The sequence below is a fragment of the Zootoca vivipara genome, chromosome 3 (assembly GCF_965207765.1).
Source record: "Zootoca vivipara chromosome 3, rZooViv2.hap1.1, whole genome shotgun sequence".
NCBI lineage: Eukaryota > Metazoa > Chordata > Lepidosauria > Squamata > Lacertidae > Zootoca > Zootoca vivipara.
In genome coordinates, this window is record NC_142586.1 from 22296607 (window position 1) to 22309281 (window position 12675).

At 41.0% G+C, this 12675-nt stretch overlaps 1 protein-coding gene across 1 annotated transcript in view; it reads right to left on the reverse strand.

Moving 5' to 3' along the window:
* The window catches only part of DLGAP2 (DLG associated protein 2), a 365730-nt gene that overhangs the window by 105800 nt on the left and 247255 nt on the right, over nucleotides 1-12675 (reverse strand). Inside the window, exon 4 of the mRNA XM_060272460.2 lies at nucleotides 4580-4645. Coding sequence (XP_060128443.1) covers nucleotides 4580-4645 — 66 coding nt within the window. The remainder of the gene's footprint in view (nucleotides 1-4579; nucleotides 4646-12675) is intronic.

Below are 12675 nucleotides of genomic sequence, written 5' to 3' on the forward strand. Positions count from 1 at the left end.
CAAGGTCCTGAAGCCTGGCTTGCTACTTGCCATCTGCATCCCTGACAGTGTAACAATACCTAAGACCTTTTAGAACTAAGTACTATTGAATCCACACTCCTAGTTATGTGGGGTTAGGATTGCCGCCTAAGTCACCACCAGATGTTCTTCATGCCCTATAGACTCCAACTTTTGGTCAGGAGAGGACATCTTCAGAAGTGTAGAATTGAGCCCATCTTTATAACAACTGCAGCTATGAACTGAATACAGTAGACACGGTTGCTTTTACTTAGAAAAGCAGCTCTTCCCTGGTGTGTGTGTGTGTGTGTGTGTGTGTGTGTGTGTGTGTGTAGCTCATTGTGGGGGAAATACCCCACTTGCTCCCTTAGTTGCAAATTCATATGCCTGTGTAAGAAATGCTGGGCCAAGATGAATTCCCAAAAGTGCATTCCATATTGCTACCCAATGTATAAAAAAATCTATAGGGAAAAGGTATGAAATCATACTCTGGAGAATAAAGTCAATGTGAAAGCTTTTGTAAGCTCCTTTAAAGAAATCCAATACAGTCTCTGCTGTCTAAACTAATAAGCTAGTTGGAGGAATCAATTCTGCAACAAAAAGTTGATCTCCTTTTATAATTCTTTCCCCTGGTTGCTGTTCTTGGTTCGGTAACACATTTATATGGTGTTCTATCACTTCCCCCCCATTATTTAAAATGAGCTCGTTACTTGATAATTGTGACCATATGTTAATTCACACAGTGCAAAGTGTTGATAATCTTCCTAGGATGCTAACTTCAAAAGTTTTCGTTCAGTAATCTTGCTGTCGGCTGGGAACAAAGCACCTATAAGCATTTGTGTTTGGCTTTAATGAATTGTTTACAAAATAATCCTATAAATGTTCAAAAATCAGCATTAGAATGCCATTAGTTTAGATTTCCAAACTGTAATTTCCCATAAAATTATATGGAGTATCTAATTTTTAGAAAAATGAAAATCAGCTATGCAGAGCTTGTAGGAACAGAAAGGAGAAAGAAAAAGATATGTATAATTTTAATTTGCTGTAAAAAAGGCATCTGGAGTTAGTATTTATGAAGGGAAATATATAAATGCTTTAAATCAATGCATTCATGTGTGGATTTAATCACCATGCAACTTAATAGTGGAAATTCAACAAATATTTTGTTTTAAATATATTTTCGCCTATTTGAAACATGCAGATAAAATGACAGCATTTGCTAGAATAATTATGGCAATTTCATACAATTGCACAATGTTTTCTAACAATATGTTTTAGAGAAAGTGTAGGGGGAAATCAAGTGCAGAATCCTGTGCAATGTGACAAAATCCATGAATCATGGTGATTTCAGTGGGGCTCAAGTATACAAAAAACAGTGTGCAAGATTGCTCCATTATGATTATATCAAACTATGATATTTAGAGCACGGGTGGAGAAATGTAGATGATCCCCACATCCATTTCTAACAGTTTTTCACACTGGAAAAGAGCAAGGGTCAATAGGAACGAAACAGAAACACAGCTTACAGAGACATATTGTCACGAAATACTTAGTGGGCCACTAAAGGAAAAGACATACACCTTGACTTTATACACAAAAATTCAAAACCTCTTGAAATTAAAATTTTCCACAGCAGTTTCAGGAGACAAAGTATAGTTTTTGAACCAAGTTCCAGTTTGATTTCTCTCTTTAAAAATAGGAATGTTATTTCGGTCAGTCCAAGTTAAACTCTTTTAAATGTCATTTATTTCAGTGGGAATAACATTTCTCCTACTGAAAACAGTTCACTAAAAAAGCCTGGTTGGATTATAGTTTGTGTTTTGAATGATTATCCCTCACCCTTGGTTTTTCTTCTCATATAAGATGCATATCTGCTTATCATTTGTTTGTTTTAAAAGAAGAAGAGGTATAGTTAGCTTTGTTTTCAAAAATCCTATTGAATTCAGAAGAGCAGATGAAGCCATATACTGTAGTTAAGTCTTCTCAATTTTCCAAAGACACACTCTCCTCTACTGTAACCTATGCTATCTCCAGTATGAAGACTATTGTTTTGCCCATCAGTTATAACTAAAGGGGGGGAAAACAGGTATATAAAACAAGAAAAATGGAAGAGTTGCATATTTGTGTGTGTGTGAGAGAGAGAGAGAGGGGGGGGCACATTTCAAAATCAATTCTTACAGTATATATTCATATAATGTTGTATTAATTTCTCTGCTGCCAATGCAAATTAGACTATTTCTTTTATAACATTTATTTCTTTGTTGAAAACAAAAAATCCCCCACCCCTTTCTATTTTCTGTTGACAACACCAAAAGTAAAAGTAAAAGGGGACCAAAGGTAAAATCATTATATTTTGCTCTTCTTGTACACAAGCTGATCAAATAGATAAGGAAGAGTATTCTGTGCTCGCCCAGTGCTGCAAATGCACATGGTGTACCTTTCTGAAAGGTAAGAAGGAAGGGGGAGGGCATTTCCTGGAAGCTAAAACAAAAACATTTCACACAAAACTTAAACTACTGTAAGAATTATTCAGCCAAGGTTAAGCACTTTTACATTTCAAAGATTTCATTTTTTAAAAAAAATAAAAAAATTGAGTGTGTGCTTACTGCTTCACTCTCTCACATTAATGCCAACCAGGAAACCAGGAATGTAGTCAAAGATTTCCAGATCAATATGCCCCTTCAGAATCCCACATACAGAAGGCAATCAGATGGCTCTTGCTTCAACCCTGGCAGAAGGAGAGCATTCTTCGCTGCCACTTTTTTCTCTTGAGTGCTCCCCATCTCCCAGGATCTGCTGCCTGGGGCATCTCCTGCATAATACCTAGTGGTACAGGCAGTCTTGGAGCCACTTAGACCTCTGACTCTGTCCTCCTATTCCTCTGGGTCAATACCTTCTCCAGCCAGGGCTTTTCTACTCCTACTTTCCTAGGCCAACCTTCTGCCAACCTTTCCCTTCCCACTGCAGTCAACAAGAACTAGAACAGGCAAACACGGCTCTCCAGAGGTTTTGGGACTACAACTCCCACCATCCCTAGCTAACAGAACCAGTGGTCAGGGATGATGGGAGTTGTAGTCCCCAAACATCTGGAGGGTCAAGTTTGCCTATGCCTGAACTAGAAACTCTAAGAATCAGAGCAGTTTAGCTAACATCAACCGGAGTCAAAGTCAGTCAGTCAACTGCAGCCACAGCCCCTGTGCGGTTGTGGACACACAGTCAACAGAGGTAATCGCTGCCAGAGATTTTATCATGGTCATAATCACGACACTACTGACTAAAAATGTTTAACTTTGCCTTAATTGTGCCCTTACAGATTTTGCTCTAAACACAATGTGCAAGAAAATAATTAATAACAAAGACAGAGGTAGCCCATGTGGTAAACCCTCCCCCCACCAATGTTGTCAGGCTAAAACTCGAATCATTCCTGACCATATTAAACTATGGTGGTAAGGGATGAAAGGAGGGCATTATTTTGGCTACCCCTGAATCATAATTTAATTATATCACGATCAGTAATCTAGACAATTTCCCTTGTGCCCACATGGGATATTCATCTTGCATGAATTGCCCCAAATAAGAAAAGGCAAAATGGCTGGTTTTTTAATTCGTCCCGTCTGCAAATATACAACTAACTTGTAAGCTATTTGAACATACTGAATGAAGGGAATAGCGACTTGAGTGAAAAATGCTGTGTACTTAAAATCTGTAGAAATTCTATGGTGTTTCCCCCTTCATCACATTTTAATTGACAATAGCCAACTGACAGAAATATTATGTAGCGACATGTACATGCATATGACTGACAAACAGTGCATGCCTTCGTTATACTTCAGTGAATATTACACACATTCAATGGTTCTTTTTAAATAAATAAAAAAGAGTACTATGTCTACTAAGGTCCACTGTGCTCCACTGACTGAACCAAGTTTGGGAAATGGCTACTTCATACCTCTGAAATTTCCATGGAGCGGAAACTGGATACTATACTACGCCTGCACAAAATCATCGGTGATAAGTCACATTAGTAACCGCTGATTGCTAGCACGTTGTGAACATTTGATACAGTAGACATTCAAGAAGTATATCACAAGTGATGTGATACACATGGAGTTTCGACCATTTTCCTTAAGCCCATGTGGGAAATTCATCAAGAGGCCCTGAATTCTGAGTTGAATAAGTACACCAAACATTCTGAATGTGTTCTTAGGAAATGCAGTCAGGAAATGACACTATTTAGTTAGTATCCTGCAAATGATTCAGTACTGAACAGTCTTGTAGTATAGGTCACATTAATTCAATCTACCTAGGTAGAATAACTCTCTTATTTTGGTCTGATATTTATGGTTCAGCTTTTCTCTGTTCAGTACAGAGCGGACATCTGGAGAATAACTTTTGTAAAGTGTGGAGACTGCAAAAGCTACCTACTAAGTTTGAAATTAACTGCTTGCACAAACTGATTCAGGATTACAATAAAAAAAAAGTTCCTGCAAACACACACTTTGTTTTAAGCGGTTTCAGGAGTGGGTGACACCTAGCTTTGGTTTAGAATGAGTTTTGTTCAGAAAAGAAATGAGATCTGTACCTAGTTCTTCCTCTGGCGTTCCTGGAAAACTGATCCCCGTCTTGAGGAGGTCACCACCGTCTTCCTCTGGAAAGACAGAAACAAAGTAAACCACATAGATGTTATCAGGAGCACAGATGTTTACTATTCACTTAACTTTCACAAAACTCAATGTCCCTTAAAGGAGCAGAGTGCAGTACATTTTTTTTCATGTTGACATACAACTGTCTATTACTACTGTAGTAGTTTTTTTTAAATGTTGAACTAAGGAAACCCATCCTAATACTATGTTCAGAATTCCCAAAAGCTCTGGAAGTAGGAGGAGAAATGCAAACATAAAAGGTGGAGTGTATAAGCAGTGGCTTTCATAGGCTGTTGCTAACTCAATGGCCTCAATTAATCCAAGGCACTCTATGCTCAGAGCATAACCCTTCCCAGGAAGTGACCTACAGACCACTTCTTAATTTGTAAAGCAAGTTTACTACTCTTTATTATCTGAAAATGTCCACAGTGCTCTGCATCACCTACTCCTACCTCAAACAGCCAGCATGACCACTGATCAAATAAAGATCGGACTACAAGGCATGGGTGTAGACAGGGGGGGGCAGGAGGGGGCAGCTGCCCCCCCTAGAAGCAAAAAATTATTGTATTTTACAGACCATAACCAATACTTTGCCCCTCCAAAAACTGAAGTGGAAAGGGCTTTGCTTTAGCAAGAGCAGCTCTCCACTTGCTGGGGGTGGGAACACAGCTGTAACAAAAACACATCAAATAAATAAAGCAAAGTGGCTACCAGTACTTAAGCAGTTAAGACAATGGAACAGAATATCCCTTCAGGCAAGGTCCACCCTATTCACCCTATTGTTATTCAGTGGGAGTTGTTAATGGGCATTCAGGGATCGCATTAACAGCTTTGATAGACACAGTGATGTTTATAAAAAGCATTGGTGTTCCAGTCTGCCCCTCCTCCTGCATCTGTATACTGTAAATCAGGGGTGGCCACCTCCCAAGAGACTCTGATCTACTCACAGAGTTAAAAACTGGGAGTGATCTACCCCCTTTTGGGGGGTTCAGGTCAAAGCTGTTGAGTTTTTTTAAGGAAGGGAAGCCCTGTTTTGGGGGGGTTAGGTCAAACTTGTTGAGCTTCTTTTAGGAGGGAGGGAGGCCCATTTTTGTTTAGGGCTTCAGGTCATAGTTCAGCTTTTTTTAGGGAGGAGGAAAAATTTGGGTGAGCTTTTTTTAGGGGTGCCAGTGATCTAGCAGTGATCTACCACAGACATCCAGTGATCTACTGGTAGATCACAATCTACCTGTTGGACGTGCCTGCTGTAAATCAAGCAGAGAGAAAGCTGCTTACAAGGCTCCTGTACAGGTGTACCGGTATCTTCCTCTTGCTGCAGAGTTCTAGCATCACAGCGTCACCCAGAGGCACCCACAAATGTGAGTTATCCCTCTCTCTATTTCTTCCTTCCTTTCCTCCCTCTTCCATCCTCAATAAAATACTGGGGGGGGGGGCAGATAAGCCCCACATAGAAAGCCCATCAACATGGGGGGGGAGGACTCTTTAAAATACAGTATTTACCAGTAATTTCTTTTTTTGGGGGGGAGGCACCTAGGCCTCTAGGAGTTGGCTGCTATGGCTAGGACAATTCAAGAAAGCAGAATCATGCATATGCTATGGTAATATATCAATAGAATCATGGAATTGTAGTCGGAAGGGACCACAAGGGTCATCTAGTCCAACCCCCTGCAATGCAGGAATTTTTCCCCAATGTGGGGCTTGAACCCACAACATGGTTGAAATATTATGCTGATATGCAGCAACGCCTCGGAGCCATCGAGACTGCGGCCCTGTCTTGCCTCGCCCTCGCCTGCCCTGCCACCCCCTCTCCCCTGCCCGACCCTCCCATCCTCTTGCTGCAGAGTTCCAGCTTCACAGCATCACCCAGAGGCACCCACAAATATGAGGTATCCCTCTCTCTATTATTCCTTCCTTCCCTCCCTCTTCCATCCTTAATAAAATACTGGGGGGGGCAGATAAGCCCCACATAGAAAGCCCATCAAAATGGGGGGGGTGACTCTTTCAAATACGGTATTTACCAGTAATTGGGGGGGGGTGAGGCACCTAGGCCTCTAGGATTTGGCTGCTATGCCTAGGAGTAGGACAATTCAAGAAAGCAGAATGATGCATATGCTATGGTAATATATCAATGGAATCATAGAATTGTAGTCGGAAGGGACCACAAGGGTCATCTAGTCCAACCCCCTGCAATGCAGGATTTTCCCCCCAAGGTGGGGCTTGAACCCACAACATGGTTGAAATATTATGCTGATATGCAGCAACGCCTCGGAGCTGTCGTGACTGCGGCCGTGCCTTCCCTCGCCCTCACCCGCCCTGCCACCCCCTCTCGCCTGCCCGACCCTCCCGTCCTCTTGCTGCAGAGTTCCAGCATCACAGCGTCACCCAGAGGCACCCACAAATATGAGTTATCCCTCTCTCTATTTCTTCCTTCCTTCCCTCCCTCTTCCATTCTTAATAAAATATGGGGGGGGGCAGATAAGCCCCACATAGAAAGCCCATCAACATGGGGGGGATGACTCTTTCACATACGGTATTTACTAGTAATTGGGGGGGGGAGGCACCTAGGCCTCTAGGAGTTGGCTGCTATGCCTAGGAGTAGGACAATTCAAGAAAGCAGAATGATGCATATGCTATGGTAATATATCAATAGAATCATAGAATTGTAGTCGGAAGGGACCACAAGGGTCATCTAGTGCAACCCCCTGCAATGCAGGAATTTTTTCCTAAGGTGGGGCTTGAACCCACAACATGGTTGAAATATTATGCTGATATGCAGCAACGCCTCGGAGCCGTCGTGACTGCGGCCGTGCCTTGCCTTGCCCTCGCCCACCCTGTCACCCCCTCTTGCCTGCCCGACCCTCCCGTCCTCTCCAGCCAAGCAGGGTAGCCGCCGCCGTTGCCAGCCCCAGAAGCACAAGGTGGCCGCTGCCGCCACCACGATGTCGCCAGGCCAGCTGGCCCTGTAGCCCCGCCCACGTTCCCACTTTGTGGCCCCGCCCCTGAATGATCATGGCTTGCCCCCCCCCTAGTTTTGATCCTGGCTACGCCCTTGCTACAAGGGGAGCTTTATTTTTTTGTATGGAGATGTAAATAAAGCACACAGAAGCAGCTTCCATACAGCTGACTTTTCGCAATGAGATTCAATTGCATCCTGACGAATTTCAGGGGCACAATTAAACTGGCTATGGTATCTTACACAATAAACACACACACACACACTTTTTAAAAAAAAATGCAGTAAGGGATTCGACTTACATTTTTTTTGACTTACGAATGTGCGTTCGGAAAGCATTAAATTCGTAAGTATTTTTATTTTTATTTTTTTATTTTAATGGCTGTATTGCCATTTTAACTTCTCATGAAATTTAGTCCTGAGAACCTGTCTAAAGAGAAGATACAAATCCTTTAGCTAAATATAAATAACCTCCCAAAAGGTCTGTGCAAGGTGCCCATATTTTATATCAATAAACAATATGCCCCAGCATGTCTGTAAATGGTGACTTCTGCTTCATAGCTGCCAAGTTATCCCTTTTTTACAGGGATTTTCCCTTATGCTGAATAGGCTTCCTCGCGAGAAAAGCGAAAACTTGGCAGCTATGTTCTGCTTTCTAGCCGAAGTTAACCAGTTTTAAATGACACAGTTGCAAATGCTAATTCATACAGTTTTGCTTCTGGCTGTGACATACCCTGAAGGTCAGCTAATATGATTTAAAATTATAACAATGGGAAAGATTGCACAGACCTTTGCAGAAGGGGGGGGGGGACTAGCAAAATTCACAAATCTTTTGGAGAAAAGGAACATTTACCTTTTCTATTTGAAACTGTTAAATACGCCATGCATATAATATGCAATCTCCTGCAAATCTCGTCAATCAACTTTCAGATTAGGTATAATGAATCTTTTAAAATGTGACAGGCCCATGTATTCAAATTAAATTCTATTTGGAGAGGTAATGGACAACTCTAATTAAATACAAACATAAATCAGGCAGAGTTACCATGGAGATGGCTCATGTGATCTGTCTACAAGTTAAAACTCAGAAGTGGAGCCTCAAATCTAGCTTCACAATAAAAAAAGGCGAACAATAGGATGAACTTTTGCTGGAGCCAACTAGAAAATGTATCAAGGAATTTAACAAAAATGTAGTTGTTATGTACTGAGCTTGGATCCTAGAACAATAGGCAAGTAGGATCCCAGAATGCAACAACTGATTGGCCTGCAGGAAAAGACCAATCAGGCTCCAGGAGGGAAGCAGAATCAGCCAATCAGACAGGACTCATTGTGTAAATAATGTATATAAAAGCCTGAGGTTGGGGGGGGGGGAATTCCATTCACTGTTTTACAGGCTGCAGTAAAGAGCATGAAGTCACTACAGGACTCCAAGTATATTTCAGTAGCTTTATTTAAAACAAAAACAAAAAAAACAGAGGTAAGCAAGGAGCCAAAAATGTCCATTACCATGGAAAGGTGTTAAGCCTCCTTCTATAAAATAAGGATAGTGGCCAACCTAACAGGGGCAAATGTAACCAAGATATTAAAGTTCCACATGAATTTCAAAACAAACAGGAACATATGGTGAAATGGCTCTTTAGTAGTACATTTCAAAGCACAAAGGTGCTGCAATCTGAAGGATTCTTGGGCAAGGAATTCCCATGCTCACAGAACCTTCACCGTTCTCTCTCATACTAGAGAAAGTTCTTCATGTATATCACCATTGGCCATGCCACTGAGTTATTCCAACCACAGTAATTAATAGGAGATCCTGTGCTGATGTGGGTTCTGTGTGTGGAACATCATCATTACTACTACTACTACTACTATTAATATTAATTACCCTCCCTTCAATCTAAGGTCCAAGGGCAAGTCACAACAATGCAGAATGTTATGAACAGTTTAAAACAATGTACAAAGAAATAAGGTGAAATAGAACAGAACATACAGAATCCCATGAAAGCCCACCGCCAGTCTGGCCAAGCCTTGAATAGATTCATTTTGCCCTTATACAGCATGAATTATGTCTTCTTCTGGCAGGCCCTGCATTTAATTTTCTGAGCGGTTTGCTGCCTGTCATTCTCACAGCCACCATATGGACTCAAGAATGGCTATGCATCCAACACCACCTCAATCTAGAGGGCTTTTCTGACGCTTTTTTTTTTTTTTAATGTGATTCTATCAGCTTACATGCTGTGACTTACAAAAGCACAGCTGGGGAAACCTTTGGACCGCCAGATGTTTCTGGACTCCAACGCACATCAGCCCCTGCTGGTGTGGGCAATGAAACACAGTAACATCTGGAACATCACAGGTTTCCCTTGCAAAAAGGGTTAGAGTAGATAGGCAGATGTATGAAGATCTGCTCGGCAGATGATTTGGCTTCACATAATAAGCATTGACCATACTGGAAATAAATTCTTTCCAACTAATGAATTCAAACTGATTTTAGTTTTTAGTTTGTTTGTTTTAAGATGCAAAATCCCTTGACAAAATGAGATCATTTAAAAGCATCGTTAAAAACATTGCTTAGCTTTCTTGTGCAGATACCAAATCACATTCTCTTCTCACTTAATGATCACACAATTAGTACAAGTCAAATTCCAAAAATGTGCCTCAGGCTCTCATTCATGCCACCAGGAGCTGTTGCCAGGTTAAAGAGAGATGGAGGCCAGGCTAAAATGAAATCTATGGATTTTTGTTCACTTTGGTTAAATGTGAAGATTTAGATCAAATGATTTTGTGGTACTGAGCTTTTCAACATTGTGCTTTTTATAGAACTTTGCCCTCCAGGACTTCATGCTTTGATTCACATCTACTCATTACACCAATTATTTTCATTGCTTATCCACAGTAAACCAAAGGGATTCTGGAGATTTTTCTCTCTCTCCAAGAAAAAACATATATTGTATGATGAATTATTAAACCCCTACAAAAGTTAATACAAATTTTTGTCACTACTGCAAGAGACCAACAAAACAGATAAGCCAGTCCTAAATTAAATAATTTGGTTTTCCCCCTTTGATTCTTCTGAAAAAAGTAAAATGACTTGAAAGAAAAACAAGTGTGATTAATCTAGTTACAGGTAGGTAGCCGTGTTGGTCTGAGTCGAAACAAAATAAAAAAATTCCTTCAGTAGTACCTTAAAGACCAACTAAGTTTTTATTTTGGTATGAGCTTTCATGTTTATGATGAAGTGTGCATGCACACGAAAGCTCATACCAAAATAAAAACTTGGTCTTTAAGGTGCTACTGAAGGAATTTTTTTATGTGATTTATCTGTTCTTTATGGCACCATCTCTTCTGAAATCTGAAAAACGCTGAGCTTACAACTGCCAGGGTTTTCTTGGTGTTGGCAGCTAGAAATCCTTATTCCACTTGTGAGGTCTAGGTGAAGATGCTCAACTGATGGCATGCAGTGGTGCAATGATATATTGACTGCAACTCTCAAGGCAAAACACACTCCTCTTAATGCACTGTGTGTACATGCAAAGGACTTTTGTAACGTTAGCTAAAAAATCAAATCTAGATTGAAATACCCCCCCCCCACCCTTTTCAACAAGGCCAGGAAAGGGAGGTACTCAAGAAAACCCAGCAACGTGGTGCATTTATAAATATTGCTGTAGTTTGTGCCTGCTGTTCCTGGAAAGGTAACAACTGCTCAACCTTAAGTTCCTATGAACTTGCCTTCTGGTGTAGTTGTTTCACATTATGACAAATCAACATCACATGATATTGTATCCTTTTGGTGCTGCTGTGGATTTTCAGACAAAAGCCAGTCTAGAATGTTCAAAGAAAAGGCACTTTTCTGGGTTATTCAACTGAAAATAAAGATCTAAATTGCAATCTAAAGTGGTGTAGGCTACGGTGTGTGTGTGTGTGGGAGTCTCTTCATTATCTTGATCCGGCTTGAAGGAACATGCATAATGTAGCCAACATTAAGGAGAAATAGGACACTATTCAAGGGAGACAGAAAACCTCGTCATATTACCCTTCCTGCCTGAAATGCCCATTATTTGTTGTGAGCTCTTACTGGCTCTGAGCCCCAGAGTGCCATGCACAAAGAATATGTGTGAATGCCAGCAACATGCCTAAACTAGCATGTCTCAGATGTCTGCTCTATGCAACTGACAAACTGAAATTTGGGGGCACGTGAGAAGTCAACGTGCTAAATCCAGCCTTCACACAACTTTGTCTGTGTATGACAGTGTGGCTAGAAGTCAATATGGGCCGTCTGTAAAGTGCAGCAGCTGCCTGCGAAAAGATTTGTGTAAGCAAGTCCTTGTGAGTGTGCCATCCAGATATGAAAACAGCTTCTAAACTTATAGAGCATGTAACTACAAGATTGACTCCAACCCAGCGATTAGAAATAGAGAACGTCAAGACACATACTAGATTACTCATATTGCAGTCATACACTCAGAGCTTCAAACCTAGCTTATTGAGCCGCATGACAAGCGATCTATAGCATCCTTAAAAGCAGCTGTTTAACATTCTGGGGAATGTTTTCTGAAATGATTGAGAATTTGCTTTTATGGCAGAGTTTAAAGCATGCCAGCTCTGCATTGAAGCCAATTTAATCCGTTGGGGCAAAAGCAGTCATACTTAAGTCCACTGGTTTTAATGGATCTATTCTGCACTTGGCTAACGTTGAACAATCGGTCATTGTTTGCTACGCTAAAGGGTCTAGGTTTTGAACGAATGTGTTGCTATGTGAACTCTATATCAGACCCTCCAATTGTCCCAATTTTCCATTTAGAGAAGCAGTCCCAGTTTCTGATTTGATCCTGGAATGTCCCACTTATCCTTAGGATGTCCCTGTTTTCATTGGAGAAATGTTGGAAGGTATGGAGTTATCCGACCCCCAAGCTGTCTGAAGGCAATCCTGTATAGGGAAGGTTTTTTAAAAATGTTTTATTATGTTGGAAGCTGCCCAGAGTGGCTGGGGCAACCCCATAAGATGTGCGGGGCATAAATAGTAAAGTTATCATTACGGAATGGGACATCCCTATTTTCATCAGAGAAATGTTGGAGGGTATGCTA